The following is a 20,790-nucleotide window of genomic DNA, read 5'->3' as shown; positions in this document are numbered from 1 at the left end:
AACAACTTTCCTAACATGTGTATGTACACACAATATGCTTAGAATCTCACTCTTTACATCAGAAGCTTATGTTCTTCAATTGTCTCTAATCCTTTTTAAAATTAATTTATCTTTTAGATCTTTCAACAGATCTCTAATGAGTGAAGAAAGTGATATTTGAAATAAAAAAAAATCTTTTGCTCTTTTATGAGACAATAAACCTCATTATTGTTATTATCCATAGATACAACTTATTGTGTTAGTTCTTGTTTTCCAAGAGTAGCAGTAACATTTAACTATTTCAGTTAAATATCTTTCTATTTTTTCCCCTTGAAAATTCCGTCCCTCCTCCCCTTGCCTAGTGCATTTACCTGCGTTCTTGACGAATATGGTGCTGCACACTGAGAATTGACCTTTCTTTTGCTGGCTGCCCTTCAAATGATCCACTCAGCATGCGTTGTCTCGTACAAGCCCTAGAGAGAGAAAGACAGAAGCAGAGTTAAATGCATAATTTTTAGACTTCACTAGAAATGACACACAGTTACTAATTACTATTATCACTTTTTTAGGAAACCTATCCAAATGTAAAAATATGGGAAACTGCACATGATAGGAAAGGAAAACTGAAAAGGCTAGGCTTAGTGCCCAGAACACCAGCAAAACAAAACTGAGATGAGAGCCAGGGGCTGGGAACAGCAGCAAAATTTCCCCACAAAACCCAGAGAAAGATGGCACAGTTTGGGAAGCTGGAATTGCATGATTTCCTTTAATTGTAGGAAATCATGATAAGCAGCTTTGAATATGGGAAAATGAGGCTTTGTAATGAAGGGTCACTGAGAAGGAGCTGTACAAATGGGTTCTTGAAATTATGAAGGCTCAAGGTTTCTAGTTGTACTTCCAACAGAATCATATAAAAGTGAAAAGATGGTCAAGAGCAGTGCCCAAGGCTAGAAATAAAAAGCTAGAAAAATTGAAATTTTCTGTACACAGTCAGACAAATGACAGAAACCACTGCTTTCTAGGACCTTATAATAAGGTCTAATGGAACCACATTACGTAAACCATGGCCAGGCTTGTGTCAATTTCAGCTAATACAGATTTGCTCAGTTAATACAATTACAGTCTTGATGCAAATGATTTCAAGGTGAAAATGAATATTCCACCCCTTCCTTGAAGCTCCTCTAATTAATTATGGAAAAGTTGTAATAATTACTCCCGATATGGCAGTGTATCAAGAGCAATGGACCAGGAGTCAGCCAAACTGAGTTTGAGTCCAACTGGTGCTATGAGCCATCATGGACAAGATGTTTGAATTTTCTGGGTCTTGATCAGACTAACAAAGTTAGATTAAAAGATTCCTTCTCAGCTCAAAAGTCCTATATTCCATAAGATATAATTCTTCAGATTTACTTTTCATTCAACCCAATAAATCTCCGTATGATGCTTTAAGTACTGGCCTTATTTATGTGTATATTTTTTATGATGTACTATACATCCAGCTTCTCTCTGATTCATGTCATTGCTGTCTGCCTTAGAAAATAAATTCCTAGGGGGTAGAAACATACCAACATGAATCACTGTACCAGGTACCAATAAGAATGTTCTTGATAATAAACATAATGATGATTAAAATAATGACTGAGCCAACATATCATGTTATACAATATAATGGAATCATTGTAAGAAATGTACAAACCATCATTACCATTTATTTATTACAAATAATGAGCAGGGCTTTAGGAGAAAGTTTCCATCAAAGTCAAAATTTTATTTCAGAAAACAATGGTTGTGTAGCAGTGGTAATAGGAAAGCAACACAGCATCAGAATTAAAACTAAGTTATCAATATAATAGAAATGCAACATTTAGCTTCAGAATTATAGCTAAGTTATCAATATCAGTTGAAAAACTGGGTTGCTACCATAGACTTTATTTTGGTCAGAGCAAAGAGAATACCGCAGAAACTTCAAATGAGTAACTTCACTTCTTTCAGAGCAAAGAGGGAAGAAATGGGTCATTTTTGATGACTTGGAAGCATCCTAGTGGAATTCATTCAGTGACACCATTCCACATGGGGTTAAACCTGAATGCTTCTTGTCAACAGTTTTTGAGACTTATGGCACAGATTACCCAAATTTCATGTGACTTGGTTATAGTTATCTAAATGTTATAAGCTCAAAGGCTAAAATGCCCTTTATTTTTTTTTTAATCGCTTGTCTCTGTCTTTCAGTACTATCTTCTAGAGAGAAATAGAAACTAACATATATGGAAAAAAGTATAAGGCAGCCAGCACCTGTGGAGATACCTCCTGACAGTCAAAACTGATAACAACTAGCTTAGAAATTTACTGCAGCAAGTCAAAAACTATAACCTCTTTTTATTTCTTAGAAAGACATTTATTCTTTTCTTTCTTTCCCTGACCTGAATCTCTTTCTGATTGTGATCAACAGCTAGAAGGTTCAGGGTTGTCCATATCCAGAAGACAGTATAAAGCACAACAGAGAGTACTCTACCTCAGTACTGGAACTCCCTTTTCATGTTTCCTGTTTCCTGTTTATTAGTGAAACTTGTAGACTCACTGACCTTCTGGAATCTGGACCTTGCCTGTATAGACACATAACTGTCTAATCCTCCCTTCGTTAATCTACTTCTCTAGATTAAACCTTTAGCCTGCCTAGAGGTATAATAATGACTAGACTCCAGCTAGCTAAACTATCCCGGTTAGTCCCATTTCAGTTGGTCCCTCAAAGAGTTACTACTAAATACTCTAGCATAAAAGATGCCAAAGCAAAAAGGAAAGGATATCATCATATTTTGTATTGAAATACTTTTTGGGGGGATCAATTATTTAAAGAGATATTTAAAATAAATTTTTGATTTTTTTATACCACCAAAATTTGTCCCCATATTCCTCTCCCTTCTTTTCTTAGAAAGCCATCTTACGTAACAAATGATATCTTTAAAGGGAAACAAAGTGAGATAGCAGCAAAGCTATTCAATGTATCAAAAAAAAAAAAATCTGAAAATACAAGCATTGTACCACACCTGAGGATCTCTCCCTTTTGCAAAGTAATGTGGGGTAGGAAAGTCTTTTTTCTTTTTTCTTTTTGGTGGGAGGGTGGGGTTAGAGCTATGCTTATTTTTCATCTCTTCTGATGGGTCCTATTGCCATGGGGCACAATTTTTACAAGTTCAAAATTGTCATTTCTTAGCTGAGAAAAAGGAATTATGTTCTTCTAACAAACTGCCACTTAGAAAATACTTCTTAAGAAAGATCACTGAAACATAACAGACAAAGTTAAAGGCAGATATATCTTGAAAGCTTTACTCTAGAGTTAGTGGATATAACACTACTAAATTAAATTTTTTTCTAACCATATGCTTCATCTATAATACTTAAAATGATCAGTCTGTTTATCTAAAACAGTTTCACCCCCCCAGAAAAAGTGATAACACCAATGACACAAATTCTGTACAGACATATATAGTTAAAATAGAAACATGTGGGCAAGCCTAATTAGACTACATAAGGAGACCCGATTGCAAAACAAATCAGCAGGTTGCTAGTTATGTTGTTCATGAACTGAAACAGAAAATCTTAGAGCAGGGGTTCTTAACCTTATCTGTGGATAGATTTAAGGAAGTTTGTTAATTCGCTTTTTAAAAATTAATTCGATAATTGTGTTTCAAAAGAATTATTTTACAATCTGTTGTATTTTATACATTTAAAATAGTTTATTCTAAGAAGAGTTCATAGGCTTCAGAAGACTACCAAAGGGGAGGAGTCTATTCCACAAAATGATTAAAAACCTTGCCTTAGAAGAAATAAATATGTGATTATTAGGGGATGAGGGAGAGGGTCATAGGCATTAGTAGTCATTTGGAAAAAGTGATGCTGAGATATAATACTGTAAAAATAGCCATGGTAGAAATTCTCCAAAATGCACTGAACATGGAATAAAAAACCTAGGTTTAAGGGTTGTTTCTGCCATTCTCTAACTCTTTGACCTTCACCTCTCTCAGCTTCAGTTTTTTTTAACTCATGAAACAGGGATAATGCTCTTTTATAAGATGAAATGAGAGAAAACATATGAAAATACTTTGCGAACTTTAAAGTATTTCACACACATATGTAGATATAAACATGTAAATATATGGTATTTTATTTCTTGTTGAATTCTTTGAAAACATTGAGCTAGACTGGAAAATACTTAAGCAGTATTCTGGGAAAAAAATCTGGATTTTAATTTGCAATCATTTTCCTGTTGGGAGGGGTGGGGGGGGTCTATCTGATCTATATGATGTGATTGGTTGATATGGCAAAGTGGGATAATTTGTCAAATGGTGGAAGGCGGGGACATTTAAGAAAGATGAAGTAATAGGGGGATGAGGTGGGAAGCTTAGTGAGTTCCATCTGTGGCACATCACCAATTGTTAGAAGTCCTTAATGATTATCAGAGGCTTTCTGTTCCCTGGCCGGCATCATGTAATCAGCTGGTTACAGACATGATGAACAGGCATGATAGGTCAATTGTTGGTAATGCTGGAGACATGATCCCAATTAGGAAATGAACTGGATTAAATGATCTCTGAGGTCTTTTCCAACTGCCTCCCCATTAGATTGTGAGGTCCGTGAGGGCAGGGACCATCTTTTGCCTCTTTTTGTATCGCCAGTGCTTAGCACAGTTCCCGGCACATAGTAGGTGCTCAATAAATGTTTACTGATTATGTGAAATCCTGCATTTGTATTTTTGCTGCTTTTTCTTGTAAAAAATATTATAAAGCATTTTCCCTGGCTCAAGAGAAACTTCTTCCTAATATCGCACATGCAAATCTTCTAGTCTGTCTTCTTAGAGGAGCACTGTACCATACTAGGAACACTGAGGCATTTTCTTTTTATCAGCAGGGGTGAACACTCTACCCTTCCTCCCCCAAATGCATAACAAGACAAAGACCCCCTGTTGATGATTCAAATGTAGGGATATTTTTTACCAAACACATATTCCCACTTGAAAAAATATTATCCCTGGTAACTTGCCAAGTTCACTGAACGACTGGGTTAGGAAAACATGAAAGATTGATTCTTTTTATTTCTGTATTACCTTTATGCAATGGAATTTTCATGACCTCTTCCATGAAAGTCATGTATAAATAAATCTATATGTGATTTTTTTTGAGGAAAAGGGGAAAGGATAGATATGTTTTAAGAAGTAATTTTCTGTATTTTATTTGATAGTTCAACATCAAAAAAATGTAGAAATTGGCTCAAGAATAATGGTTATGAAGGAACTTCATTCTTTAAACAGTGCTTATTGTTTATAGAAACAGTAGAAGAGATCTTAGTTTCTGTGTTCTCTATCTTCATATCTTCTTTATTAATATTTTAGAATAAGAAATAGGGAAAGCTTGTGATCTGTAACAAAAGAGAGAGGCTTGTGATTCCATGTTCCCCCTCAGTATTATTTTTACCCTTTAAGTTAGCATTCATTTCAGAAAAATGTACATTTGATTACATTATATATCAAACAGCATTAACTTTCTAAAGGGACTATAGTTCAGCTTTGAAGAGTGATAAAATTTGAGAGGTTCTGATCAAATCGGGACCCCCCACCCAATGCAATAAATACTAAGTACTATCAGATGCTAAAAAATATAATGTCACTTTGAGAGACAAGGAAAAATTTTTCAGCACCAATTATGCAAAGATACGACTGTAGAACTATATAAGAACATGTAATGAATGTTTCCTGGGAAATGGGTCTTACCTGTTCCATTAAAGTGTCAGTGTGATCATCCAAAGGAGAGACAATAGCAGGCTTTGCCATCTAGTTTCTTCCATAATGGCCTCTTGCTGAGATTAGGGAAAACCTTGCATTTTATCTATGTCAATATCATGAGGATAAGTTACTCATTCCTAAGCATATGCCTCTGATTCTTAAATGGCTAGAAAAGATTGCTTTTTTATTCTGGTGTAATCTTCCATATAACTGTTTTTCCATCTTGCATGAAACAGATTACCAACACATTTAGTTTATGATCTTTTTTTTTTTTTTTAAAAAGCTCTTAAAATGTATTGAGAACACAGACATAAACATTTTGTCACTTGGATCTGATCTTGTATAATTACAATAACCCCACAAAAGTGAACAATTCATGAAAATCATGAATTGACACCTATGAAAAAAGGCAGAAAAATTGATCTTGTTAGTTTCAAGTAACTGAGGAGGATTCAAATCTAATTCTTAGTAATAGCTCAACCTGACCTATGAATAGTTAATACACCACACCACAATGTGAATAAAGGCTGGATTAGTTGAAGAAGATTTGTTTTTTAATATTCTTAACAGCTATATGTCAAGATTTTCTGTCAAAATAGATCAATTATTTAAGCTCATTGACATGACAGACAGAAAAACTTAGCCAATGACAGATTTTTAATTAACATTATAATATCATTAAACAAAACAAAAATATAAATTTCCCATATTTTCCCATGTGACAAAAGGAGAGAAACAGCTGAACTTATTCAAATAAATAATAAATCTATCTTATTCTGCAAGTGACATATAAGACATGTATCATCTCAATAGGTAGCAAGATTTCATATGTAGCATTACATACATATTAAATAGATTGAATAGAAGGTATTTTGGAAGGTAATGAATAAGAGCTCTGAGAATCAGGAAAGGTTTAATATAGGTGATCCTTGAGTTGAGGCTCAGAAAGATTAAGATAGTATTATCTTAATAGTTTTACATATTAAATTTAAGATTTAATATGTTGGAGAAGGAAATGGCAAACCACTCCAGCATCCTTACCCCAGGGATGGTATGATACATAGAGGAATAAAGAGTAGGACACAACTGAACAACTGAACAAAACGAATTTAATATATTTAATTATTTAATTGTTCCTTTGGCCACATTCGGATATTTCTGATCCTCTATCTATGTATCTCTATCTGTAATATATGTATATATATATATATATATATATATATATATATATATATATATATATATAAATACATTGGTACAATTTGCCCTTACCTCCTTCCTTGGTTTCTGATGTCCTGAAAAAGCTTAATTCTCATTAGTATACTCTATCTCTTGATCTTCAAATTGTTTCTCAATTTATCTACATGGATAATAAATGGAATGGAAAACTTGAAGAGGTCAGGAAGTGAGGATATCCATGAAATTTCCAAAAATTGCAAGAAAAATATCTACTTCATTAATATGTGGCATTATTTCTCATATCTTCGGGGAGTGTGGTTGAAATTTTGGGTGGTATTGGAAGAAAGAACCTATGGCTTTGTCAGAGTGTGGTCCTCACAAAACTGGTGCAATATTAAAAAAAAAAAAATCAAGGTTATCACTGGTAAAGTCCTTGGAGGGAGAGATGAGGTTAATCCCCTCATTCATCTGAGTCGGTTTATCATCCTGTTTTGCTGCCAGCCCTCCCTCCAGTCAGCTCTTGTGCTGCTGGGGGCAAGTGTTACTGAGGTTCCACTAGAAGGACCATGGAATGCCATGACATACCTGGCACATCCGGCAGCACTGGAGGTGCGTTTTGCCCGACGTACCTGGCACGTTAAGCAGCAGTGAAGTGGTTTGACCTCTTCCAAAGATGCTGAATTGTAACTGGTTAAGAGAAGAAAGGATAATTTTTAAAAGGAAATTTGCCAAATGGGAAAAGCCAAATTGCTGGAGATATGCTTAAATATATATATATATATATATATTCCTTAAGTCCGCTTGGATTTGTAATTATCTAGTCCACTCCAGCTTATGTTAGCTGGCACATCTGGGGCTTTTGGTCCAGACTATGGAGAGGAAGAGGACTGTTGAAGACTTGGTTCCTGTCTCCCATTGTTGTGGGGAGCAATCATATTAGTTGGCAACTTAGAGGAAGTAGTTTGATTCTAGACTGTCTTGGAAATTATGCTCCTATTATAACCATAAAATACTTCTCCCTAGACTTCTCTATAGGCTACTCAGACTCTGGAGATACAGGCTTACCTATTGTTACCTTTGAGTGGTCTGAGGTGAGTAGAAGTTTTTTCAGATGTGATGAGAACTTTACCAGTCACTTCAACTTGAGGAGACCTGTTCTCCTCACCAATGAATTAATAAGCTCTATTGAAAACTTACTTGTACTTGATATTGTAAAAGTTGGTGCGTGTGTATGTGTGTATTTTGGGGGAGTGGACAGGGAAAGACAAAGGACTTTGGGTGAAGAACAAAATCCAAAGGGAAGGTTGGAGTCCTGTTTTTATGGAATAAAGACTATCTAGTTGGGAAGATAGAATGCAAACACATGAAAAAATGGGAGATTCCTTTTATGAAACAATTTATATAAAATATATGGACTGAGCAACACATTAATTCTATAAAACTGGAGTACATAGAGGATTGAATAGGATTAGACAGGATGAATCATAGAAAACTGCCTCTAGGGGGGAGTTTTGGTGTAATTTTGGAAGAGGGCAGAGAAATGGGTTGGCAGAGAGCATGGGAAGGGCATACCAGTTAGAAAAAAAAAAGTGTAAAACTACAGAGGCAGAAGCAAGCAAACTGCAGTGGGACAGTGGCTAACACATTATCTTGACTGGCAGTAGGGTCTACATTTGAGAGTAATGAGAAAATGAGGTGAATGAGATGAGAAGGGCTGCATAATTTAAAAAGATTTTGTAGGATAAATACAGGCAATAGAGTCTTTTCAAGCTTCAAATATAATGGCATGCCTTGCACAGAATAGACAATTGATTAAAGCTGTAAAGGTACCTTCATGAGGAAGAGACTAACAACCCTTTCCCTATTTCATCCCCATATCCAGTGACTGTTTAATTCTCATCTGGGTAAAAGGCTGTGACAAAGCAAAATTCAAGCCCAACTGGCCTTCCCACATCATAAGAACTTTAGACAATTTCCTGCCTTGGTTGTAGGAAAACTTGGGTTTTCCTGTAGCATTAGTAGTGTTAATGCTATTAAGAGCTTCTGTGAAAGTTTAAGACCAATAATACCAGCACTCAGGAGGGCTGCTAACACAGGTCCTTGATCTGCTTTTCTAAAGGAAAGACAGCTTCTAAGGAGTTAATAATTGTACTTTAATTAAACAGTGCAGAAAGATAAAGATATAGAAGTGAGTATCCAAGAAAGAACTCAACAGACAGGGCTCTAATTGCCTAAACAAAGTTACATCACCAGACCAAGGAGCACCACCATCTGGGTTCACAAAGCCAGGTGGTTACCTACAGTCTCATCTGGAAATCACAAAGACACATTCCTCCCATGACTGAGCCCCAAAGCAAAATGCCAACCTCCCAGAATACATAACAAAGACGTGGTCCCTGATTGACTGAAAAGCTTGAAAGCCTATGTGCTTAGTACCTATCAGCACCTGCCAGGGGGCTCTATGTGACTCAGAATATGTCACAGCTGTGAACTGAGCAAGACTTCTGTGATTGAAATACCTGTATACCTTTAGACCAGGGAATAGAGCTCTTGGTACAATAGAGCTCTTGTTACGTGGTCAGATAGGCCTATTAATGGACAGGGAAGATCTTATATTCCATTAACCCTACAGGATTCCACCTCTGACACTTGCTAGCTATGTAACCCTGGACATAACATTTAACCTGTCTTTGCCTCAGTTTCCTCATCTGTAAAATGGGGATAATAATTGCACTTGCTTCAGAGGTTTGTTGTGAGGATCCAATGAGAAGACATGGAAAATGCCTTGCAAATCTTAAAGTGCTATATTGTTTATTATTATTATTATTTATTATATCTTATTGCCATGCCAAAGGAAACACATGAGCAAGTTGGTTATTACAGACATCTCTAACACTGTCTCCATCTTTACACTCCTAGAACCTTACTTTTAATTAAGAACTGTGGTCTGAAAGACATGCTGTTTACAGGTTGATCATGCCTTATTTTGTTTGAGCCAGGTATTTAGATCTGGTCGCCACTCAGACTTATTTTTCCTTCCCTCTTTTCTCTTCCCCAAGTATCTGATCCTTAAGCCTTGTGATTCCTCTGATGCATTTTGGCCTGAAACCAAGCAACCATTCAATAATACACATTTATTAAGTGTTTACTGTATACTATACACTGTGCTAAGGGTTGGGAGATATAATGACAGAAGTGAAAAAAAAATGTTCTCTGTTCTCAAGGAGTTTTTATTTTAAATGGAAAGGCAACATGTAAAATATATAGACTGAACATAAGGTAGTTTTGGGAGGCAGTGAACTAGCACCTATGGGAATCAGGAAGGGCTTTGTAAAGAAAGTAATCCATGAAAGGTAACCTTTTAATATAGAAGGCAAACCAGAGATTACAAAAGATGCAAATGGGGAGGGGGTACATTCTAAGTATGGGGGAATAGTGTGTTGTGTGTTTGGAACCAGGTTTCAAAATTATTCTGTCAGTACTCTTTAAATTCATATCATCCCCATCTATGGTTGGTATTTAGGTAAAGAACCTAGTCTCCAAACTTAAAGAATTTAAAAACAAATATTTTGGTTTAAATTCAAAAGGCCAATAGAGATGTGTTTTCCTCAATGTATCTTCATGGCCAGCTAAGTTTAAATGGATGATTCTTTAGAAGAAGACCACTTTTAACTTCTGTCTTCAATGATTCACTTCATAGCCATAATCCACTCACTCACTGTCTTCCATGATATGTCATGGCCTTTCATGGAAAGCTTGACCTTTGAGGCATGCTATTGTAGGAAGTGCTCAAGTGAATTCAAGATTTTGACCTTTTACCCAATCATTACTCACTTCAAGAGCTGAAGGAGATTTCTAGGTATGGCTACTTAGTCAGGGGAAAAAAAGTGGGACAGACACAGCTTCCTAGGTTTGGTCCAATGGAGCTGGTTACTTATTTTCCAATTTTTTTTTCTCTCCTTTCCCAAGCAAGGGAGGGAGGTCAAGAATACTGGTGTGTTCAGATGTAAAGGATGTTTTCTTCATTGACAATTGGGACTATATGACATTACTATTAGGCTGTATTAAGAATAAATTGAAAATCCTCGGTGAAGGCTGTTACAGAGTATATGACTTCCCATGGAGTTACTAGGCAGAAGATAAAAAGAAAACTTGCATGGTAGTAATATTCCTAAATAATGTTCCTAATTAGGAAGGAATGCTTTAAAAATCTATCAAGGGTGAGGAACATGTGGCCTTATAGGTCCTTAGGTGTGGCCTTTTGACTGAATCCAAGTTTTACAGAACAAATCCTTTTATTAAAGGGATTTGTTCTGTGAAGTTTGGATTCAGTCAAAAAGCTGCATTTGAGTACCCAGAGGGCCACATGTAACCTTGAGGCCACAGGTTCCCCACCCCAAAGTACTGAGAAAAGATATCAGAATTGTGTCTATAGAAGTCTTAAAAATAGCATAGCTTCGATGGTCTAGGATCATTTAAGTGGTCATGTTTAATTGGAAGGAAGAGCTAAGAAGGCTTTAGGAGTCACTCTACAGGGGATCCTACCCACAAACCTGTTAAGTGCTGAGTTGGGGAAGTGGTCTAGTATTCCATTTTAAATTTTCTTCTATTTTTTCTTATTTACTTTTTTATTTTTCCCAATTACATGTAAAAACAATTTGAATTATTTTTCAAGTTTTGAGTGCCAAATTATTTTCCTACCCCTCCCCCCACCATTGAAAGGCAAGCAATTTGTGTGGTCATGCGAAACACATTTCCATGTAAGTTTTTCTGCGAAGAAAACACAGACAAAAAATACCCTGAGGAGAAGAAAGTAAAGAAAAAGTATCTTTGATCTGCATTCGGGCTCAACCAGTTTTTTCTCTGGAGATGAACAGCATCTTTCATCATCCATCCTCCAGAATTGTCTTGGATCATTGCATTGCTGAGAATAGCTAAGTTATTCATAGTAGATCATCATACAATATTGCTGTTACTATGGGCAAAGTTCTCCTGGTTTGGCTCATTTCACTTTGTATCAATTCATGTAAAACTTTACATGTTTTTCTGAGAACATATGTCAAAGAACAATAGTATTCCATCATGGTCATATACAGGAATTAGTTCAGTTATTCCCCAGTGAACGGATATCCCCTCAATTTCCAATTCTTTGCCACCACTAAAAGAGCTACTATAAATATTTTTACATGAAAAAATTCTTTTCATTTTTGTTTATTTAACTCTTTGAGATACAGACCTAGAAGCAGTATTACTTGGTCAAAGGGTATGCATCATTTTGTAGCCCTTTGGACATAGTTTCAAATTAATAACCAGAATGATTGAATCAGTATTCAACTTCACCAACAATGCATTAGTGTTTTAATTTTCCCACATCCCCTCCAACATTTGTTATTTTCCTTTTCTGTCTTATTAGGTAATCTCTCAGGGTATAGTAGCTCAGAATTGTTTTAATTAGCATTTCTGCCATCAAGAGTGATTTAGAGCATTTTTTCATATAACTAGCAGCTTTAATTATTTTATCTGAAAACTGCCTCTTCATATTCTTTGAACATTTATCATTTGAGGAACAGCTCTTATTTCTATAAATTTCTCTCTTTTCTATGTTTGAGAAATGAAGACTTTATCAGAAAAAGACATAGTACATTTTTTTAGACAGCAATGATTACCAACTATGTATTTCCTTCCATCCAATTTCCCCATTTATCCTGCTCTCTCTTTTTACCCTGTCCATTCTCAAAAGTGTTTTGCTTCTGACTTTTACCTCCTCCCAAATGCCCTCCCTTCTATCAGTTCCCCATCCTTCTCTTATCCCCTCCCCTTCCTACATTCCTATATAGTAAGAATAGATTTCTATACCTGAGTGTGTATATTATTTCCTCTCTGAGACAATTCCAATGAGAGTACAGTTTTTATGCTCCTCTCCCCACTCCCCCATTTCCCCCCTCCACTGTAAAATCTCTTTTAGGTCTCTTTTATGTCAGATAATTGATCCTATTCTACCTCTGCCTTTTCCCAATGTATTCTTCTTTCTCATCTCTTAATTTAATTTAATTTTTCTCGATAATCATAGGATCACATTCAACTCACACCTCTTCTTTCTGTCTATGTATACTCCTCCTAACTGTTCTGATAATGAGAAAGATTTTTGGAGTTATAAATATAATTTTCCATAAAGGAATATAAAAACATTTTAACTTTTTCAAATACCTCATGATTTCGCTTTCCTGTTGACCTTTTTATGTTTCTCTTACATTTTGTATTGAAAGTCAAATTTTCTATTCAACTCTATTCTTTTCATCACAAATGCTTGCAAGTCCTCTATTTCATTGAATTTCTTTTTTTTTTTCCATGAAGAATTATTCAGTTTTTCTGGGTAGGTGATTCTTAGTTATAATCCTAGCTTGTTTGCCTTCTTGAATATCACATTCCAGTTCTTCTGATCCTTTAAAACAGAAGCTGCTAAATATTGTGTTATCCTGAATGTTGCTCCATCATATTTAAATTGTTTCTTTTTGGTTGCTTACTGTATTATCTCTCCTTGATCTGAGACAGAAATTCACAAATCTATTTAGCCTACTGCCCCCTTTAAAAAAAAAATTACTCAGAGCCCTCCCCTATCCCCAGAAATCAACTTTCTTTAACCCTCTAATGGTTTTTTTTTAAATGACACACCTTAAATTTAAGTATTTATTATAAATTTGTGCTTTTTTCCTGCATCGAAATTTTGATGATGCAATATTGCATCATGTACCCATATAGTATTGTACTGTAAACAAGTCATTACATGCACATATTTCTGACGATACATGCTGGACTTTCTGACAATGCACAACACATTTGTCTGTCAACACTTGCTTCTTAACACTTGTTGGTGGACTTGACCACTGATCACTTATAATGTGCATTTTGTGTGTTCATTTGGAAAATAATGTTTATCACTTTGGCTTACGCATCTTCATTACACATGCACGGTTAAAACATGTTTGTTTTTTCAAAATTTTCTTTCATTATGCTTCCACCACTCCCAATTGCACGTGAGGCTACTACCACCCCTGGATCATTCCAATTCCAGCACCCCCCCACAGGTCAGTATTGCCCCCTTTGGGAACCTCTGAGGCTTGGAAATCTAGAATTTGGTTGTAATATTCCTGGGAGTTTTCATTTTGGGATCTCTCTCAGGAGGTGATCAGTAGATTCTTTCAATTTTTATTGGTGATCAGTAGATTCTTTCAATTTTTATTTTACCTTCTGGTTGTAGAATATCAAGGCAGTATTCCTTGATAATTTCTTTGAGGATGATGTCTAGGCTATTTTTTTTATCATGACTTTTATGTAGTCCAATAATTCTTAAATAATCTCTCCTCCATCTATTTTCTAGATCAGTTGTTTTTCCAATGAGATATTTCACATTTTCTTCTAGTTTTTCATTCTTTTGATTTTCTTTGATTGTTTCTTGATGTCTCATAAAGTCATTAGCTTCCACTTGCCCAATTCTAACTTTTAAGGAATTATTTTCTTCAGTGAGATTTTATATCTCCTTTCCATTTGGCCAATTTTACTTTTTAAGGCATTCTTCTCTGCAGTGAATTTTTGTATATATTTTTTCCCATTTGATCAATTCTGCTTTTCCAGGCATTCTTCTCTCCACTGAATTTTTTGTGCCTCATTTACTATTTGCCCTATTTTGTTTTTTAAGGTGTTACTTTCTTTAGCATTTGTTTGTGCCTCATTTATTAAGCTGTTGTCTCTTTTTTCATGATTTCTTTGCATCACTTTCATTTCTCTTCCCATTTTTTTCTCTACCTCTCTTACTTGATATTTAGAATCTTTTTTGAACTTTTCCATGGCCTGAGACCAGTTGATATTTTTCTTGGAGGCTGTTGATGTAGGAGTTTTGACTTTTCTGTCTTCTTCTGAGTGTGTGCTTTGATCTTTCTTGTCACCATAGTAACTTTATATGGTCAGGACTTTTTCTGTGATTTGCTCATTTTTCCAGTCTATTTCTTGACCTTTAATACTACACTAAAACAGGGCTCTGCTTCCCAAATGAAGGGGGCACTATCCCACACCTCAGGGTTTTTGTTCTGCTGTTTTCAAAGTAATTCTGGGTATCTGTAAGTTTTTGGCTCTTTTAAGGTGGTATGATCTGGGAGAGATGTATTTACTACTCTCCTGTATTGTGCACTGGAACTGTGATCAGGTCCCTGCTCCCATCTGGCTATAAGCTCTGCTCTTCTAGTTCTCTTCACATTGAGACTAAGGCCAAAGATTTTGACCCAGATCCATGTGTAGGCAATGCAACAGAGTCCTGACCCTGGTGCCAGCAAAGGCATCCCTGTAAATCTGCTTCTGACCCATTGTCGGATCTCCTTACCATTTATGGGCAGAGAGATCTGCAAGCTGCCACTGCTGCTGCTGATTCAGTTGTTTCAAAGCCTACTGCAACTTTCCTGGGACCCGGTCGGCAGTGGTGCAGCTTGTATGAGACTGCACTTCTCTCTCAGCCAGGTGTAACAGACCTTTTCTGCCAACCTTCAACATTGTCTTGGGCTGGAAAAGTGTTTCACTCCATCTTTTTGTGGGTTCTGCAGCTCTAGAATTTGTTTAGAGTCATTATTTAAAAATATTTGGAGGGGTTGGAGGGAGAGTTCAGAAGGGTCCCTGCCTTAATCTGCCATCTTGGCTCAGCCTCCTCTATTTAAAATTTTAAAGATGCTTATCCTGTTAGTGATATGAACCTTATCACATTCTTCTCTTCTTTTATATGGAAATAAGTTTTGTATAGAATGACTTTTTAAACTTTAGACACAGAAAAATACTTGGTCATTATCACATCCAGCCAACTATCCCCACTTGGTTTGACTGTAGTACTCACACTAACACAGCTTTGTCAAATTATATTATTAGGGGCATTCATTTCTCCACTTATCCTCCAAGGATTTGATCACTCTAAATTGAATGGAGTTATAGAAATAGCTATAGATTGCAAGAAAAGATGGTGATGGAATTGAGGTGGGAGGGGAAAGGAGAGAAGCATGGAGTTGAGAGAAGTTCAAGGAAACAGAAAGAGGGGACATAGGGTTCCAAATCATAGTGCTTAGCATAAAGCAGAAACTTATTATCATGGTGAATTACAAGGAGAGGCTGAGGTGGCCACAGTTGAGTAAGAAAGAAGGGACATTGGCTCTTAGCAGTAAAGATGTTAAGAGTTAGAGGCTTTTAAATAACTGTTGCAATAAGAGTGAGGAGAACATTTCAGAGAAATACATTGTCCTTGAATTGTTCTCTCTCTCTCCACATATGTGTGTGTGTATACGTATATATACACACACATATCTGTATAGATAGACACACATATATATGTATGTAGATATTGCTATCTGTTCATATATATATATATTTGCTATCCACATCACAGATATATCTATCTGTATCATATATCTGTATCACAACTATGGATTTCTATATTTATATTTTTGGGGCTTTTAGAAATGTCAAGAACAGTTTAGTTGCATTCCTGCTATATTGGTTTTCAGTATTGAACCTATCGTTATTCCAATCAGGGATGGAAGACAACTGAGCAAGAAGGCAGCAGCTGAATCCAGTAATCCTATCAAGTATATCAACCCCTTTTCTATAATTAATGTTGCCAGCAGACAAAAGGAGTTAGATATAGGACCTCTGGACTGAAGTTACTGAACTTGTTCTTAGACTATGGATGTGGGGGTTGATTGTGTTGACAGGAAGAAAATAAAACCAGACATGGCACAGCAGGCCAGATTCCAACTGGATAATGTTTTTAGCTAACTTTTCCTTTGTATTTGTATTTTTGTTTCCCTACATGGTGAATATTCCTGAAGAAGTATTGGGCAGCCCAGTACCAAATATATAGTAGGCACTTAAATGTTTGTTGACTTTCCTTGACTTGTACTAATAATTGTGCACCAGCTGTTTGAGGTCTTGGGCATAGGCAAGAATGGGTTTGGTCATCAGTGACAAGATAGGTTCATTGGTCCTTCTATTGTCCATGGAATTTATCTCCATAAAATAGGTTGGGGAATTCTATGACCCCTACAATTGTCAAAAGTTATTTCCCTGGCATAATTCCACGCATAATAGAAATCATAAAACATAGATATAGGTTTCTAGTTCTGAACTAGTTGCCTAAGGAGTTGATAAAGGCACCTATCCCTTTGTCATTGGTTACTTTACCTAGGGTTTTTCTCTGCAATCCAATCCAATCCTCTAAATACTTATTAAATGCAATATGTGGTAAGGCACATTTTAATTAGCATTTGTCATGTGTACATACAAGATGCCATTCAAAACCATTAAGAATGCAAACAGAAAATAAAAAAAAAACACAGTTCTTACCTACAATACATACCCACATTATCAGTGGTACTACCAAGAGCTCTCAATTTAAAGTCTGGGGAACTGGAATTGCAGGTTGTTGTTTTTTTAATGTGGGAAGCCAATGTTTCAGAAATATGCTTTGGGGAAAATAACATAGTTATTGTCTTTTTAAGGAATTACCATAAAGTGTAATGAGTTGGTATACACTTTTTTGTTGTTGTTGGTGGTGATGGATTTTATTGCCATAGAGAATAGCCAGTGAAGAAATTCCTTCTAATCCTGCGGATTAATTTTTCTGTAATACACAGTCTTAGAGAGTTGTTTGAGGCCACAGATAAGTTAAGTGATTACCCAGGATGACACAATCATCTTTTGTCACTGGTGGGTCTCAACCATCCATCTTTCAGACTTTGCAGCTAGCCCTGCTGCCTCTTATAATTGTATTAACAATATGATGTATACAAAAAAAAGCTGACCTGAGCTAAAGTTATTTAAATCCTGCCCTGATGTAAAATTCCTATTCCTTAGACTTTTAGACTTAATATAAATGTTGGGGAGAAACATTTTAATTTGGACAAAGTCAAATGAGATCAATTACAGGACTAACTTTCAAACTGAAACTATCATGTCATTATGAATTTTGCAAAAATTACCAAGTAACACAGAGGTTGTCTTAGCTAGATGGCGGCGCTTTCTGGCAAAACATACAAAGCAGTGTGGAATTTGTCAAGACATTTACATTTCTTAATTATTTTGCATCAATATATTAATGTATCCATTTCTTCATAGGAGAAATAATGCATTATTTGCCCCATGCTTGGCATCCTGTGATAGATGAGCTGACGACACTAGCAAAATGAGGGGGCTGGTGATGGGTTTGAAAGCACACTGTTACAAGTTCTTGATTTTGTGTGATCTATTGAAAAGGTCACTGAATCCTGAAGAACACTTTCTTTAGAGGAGCTGAGCAATACTCTTTAAATCACAATACCAGGGAATTTAATAGTGCCCTTGGATTTATAATTTTGGCAGTAAAATATCATCTCTCTCACAATACACTTCAGACAACTCTTCAAAAACAATACAGATGATTGTGCCAAGTGAAAACCTACACTTATATATAAGACAGACGGTCCTCTTAAACTCTGTAAAAATGCCGTAGATGTTTTCTTATTAAAAAGTGAAAGATTTTACTTTATCCAGTAGTGGGTTGGCATTGATAGTAATAAGAATTAACTTGAAAAGACAAATTGGTAGAATGCACACATGGTTAGGTGGAGGAATGACAGAATTCACTGCTATTTACAAATTCCAGACTGAGGTACATTACATGTCTAACCAGTTTTCTCCTTTAAAGGGTTGAATTTCCTGTCTGTGACAATTTATGAGGCAGGTCCCTTCCATTACAAAGAATGTTATGAGTTCCACTTCAAATAATGACATGCTTTTGGGAATTTGGACCCTCAAAGTGGGTAGAACTATCCGCCTTTTACAGGACTTGGAAGATTACTATTACCTATAATAGATAAAAGCTGATGGCTTACATTGGAAATGGAACATTTAATAGACATAAAAGTACATATGGCATTTTACCTAACATTAAAAAGTCATTCTTGCTGCTTTCCACTCTCCTTGGATGATTTATTACCTTTATGGGGTCAGGGATGTTATATAACGTACTAATTAATGATGCTGGCTGTATTAGAAAGACAAGTTTTCCTTTCCCCACATGGCTCAGGAATTTCACTAGAATAAATTAATGAGAAAAAAAACTTGGGAAATACTAGAACTAGACTTGAACTCTAGACTCAGATTTTTTGCTGGCCTGGATCCCTTTGGCAGTTTGGTGAAGCCTATGGACCCCTTCTCAGAAGAATGTTTTAAAATACTTGACATGAAACATGTAGGATTACAGAGGAAAACAATTATGATGAAATATAGTTATCAAACTATTAAAAAAAACAGTCACAGACCCCAGGTTCAGAACATCTGCTCCATATCAGCTCCATTATTTTACAGATAATGAAACTGAAGACCAGAGAGCTGAAATAAATATCTTGCTGAAGGTTATATACTTACCCCCTGCTCCAGGTAATTTAATTTTAATTAATTAAATTCATAAATTAAATTAAAATTAATTAAAATTTGGTTGTGTTCAGTTTCATTCTTTAACAAAGTTTGAAGTTCATATGATTTATTAGTCACCTATTAGGGAAAAATGGAAGTGGTCTCTATCCATATATATGTCATCCTAAGGTCCACCAAATATCTAAGGCAAAAGGTCATTAGTATTCTAACTCAACTCCCATGACTACTTTTTTTTTTTTATCTAGACCTGTGATTTGATTATTGTAATGCAGATACTCTCTAAATCAACTGGTATAGATCGGCAAACCCCGTGGATAGGAACTTAAAGTCTTACATTTGCCTGGACTTCCAAAAAAGTATTTGACTTGTCTACAGTCATGCAGCTAGTATGAGTCAGAGACAGGACTTGAATTCAGGTCTCCCTGACTCCAAAGCCACCATGCCATTGTCCGTGCTGCTCCTCTACCCTCTACATGAATCATGCAAATGACAGAGTGATGCAGCTTATTATCAGTCCTGTCTGGCAAGAACCCACACTCTTGCAACTCCTCACACACCTCTTCCACCTGCAATGCCTCCTCAGAATGTCTCCCACCTCTTGACAGAAAGGTGATGAATTTAATATGCAGGATCAGCATATTTTTGGACACGTTCCCAAAATTCTTGATTATGAATATTTCTTACAAGTTTGTTTTGGATTTGCTTTTCCATGGGGAGAAGTAAGAAGCTATATCTCTCTGTCCCCCAAATATCAATCTCGCCACTTGTTATTCTATCAATATGGTACCACTCCTTTGAGTCTTAAGAACCTTTCCATCTTTGAATCCCATTTAAAAATGAGATGCTCTTAGGAGGGGACAATTTGATTATTTTCTGATAACCTTAATGACCAATTAATACCTTAGCAGTTGATAGCCAATTAAGAACAAAAATGAGACACAGAAATGGAGCTCAATGATAAAGAACCAGAAGAAATCAATAAAAAATTATGAATTGCTTAATATGTACATAGTGCTCTGACAAATATTGGAGATACAAAAATATGCATAAGTATAATTCAGGTCAAAATGTGCTAAGTGCAAAGGAGAGATCTTGACAAAGCAATCTGAGAAATTTGAATGTGAATTTTTTTTCCAGCTGGAGGGAGATCAGTGAAGACGTCAGATATAGGTAGAATGACTAGGAGTTCAGTTTGCATCAAATACAGAGTGTGGGAAAGAGAGGAATGAGAAATAAGGTTTGGATGGTAGGTTGGAACCAGATTACAGAGGGCTTTGAATGTAGGGCTAAACCACTTATATTTGATATAGTACAAAATGGGAAGTCAAAGAAAGTTTTTCAACAAGAGAGTGACAAGATCAGATATACTTATCAGATTACGTATTAGGTTATGTGGAAGACTGAAGAGGAGC

General features: G+C 35.8%; 1 protein-coding gene across 1 annotated transcript in view; it reads right to left on the bottom strand.

The window, feature by feature from the left end:
- NALCN (sodium leak channel, non-selective) overlaps positions 1 to 20,790 on the bottom strand; it is a 526,457-nt gene that overhangs the window by 63,281 nt on the left and 442,386 nt on the right. The window contains exon 20 of the mRNA XM_072622030.1: positions 351 to 452. Coding sequence (XP_072478131.1) covers positions 351 to 452 — 102 coding nt within the window. The remainder of the gene's footprint in view (positions 1 to 350; positions 453 to 20,790) is intronic.

Source organism: Notamacropus eugenii, chromosome 6, assembly GCF_028372415.1.
Source record: "Notamacropus eugenii isolate mMacEug1 chromosome 6, mMacEug1.pri_v2, whole genome shotgun sequence".
Classification (NCBI taxonomy): domain Eukaryota; kingdom Metazoa; phylum Chordata; class Mammalia; order Diprotodontia; family Macropodidae; genus Notamacropus; species Notamacropus eugenii.
Note: the sequence above shows the minus strand (reverse complement) of the source record. Positions and strands in the feature narration are given on the sequence as shown.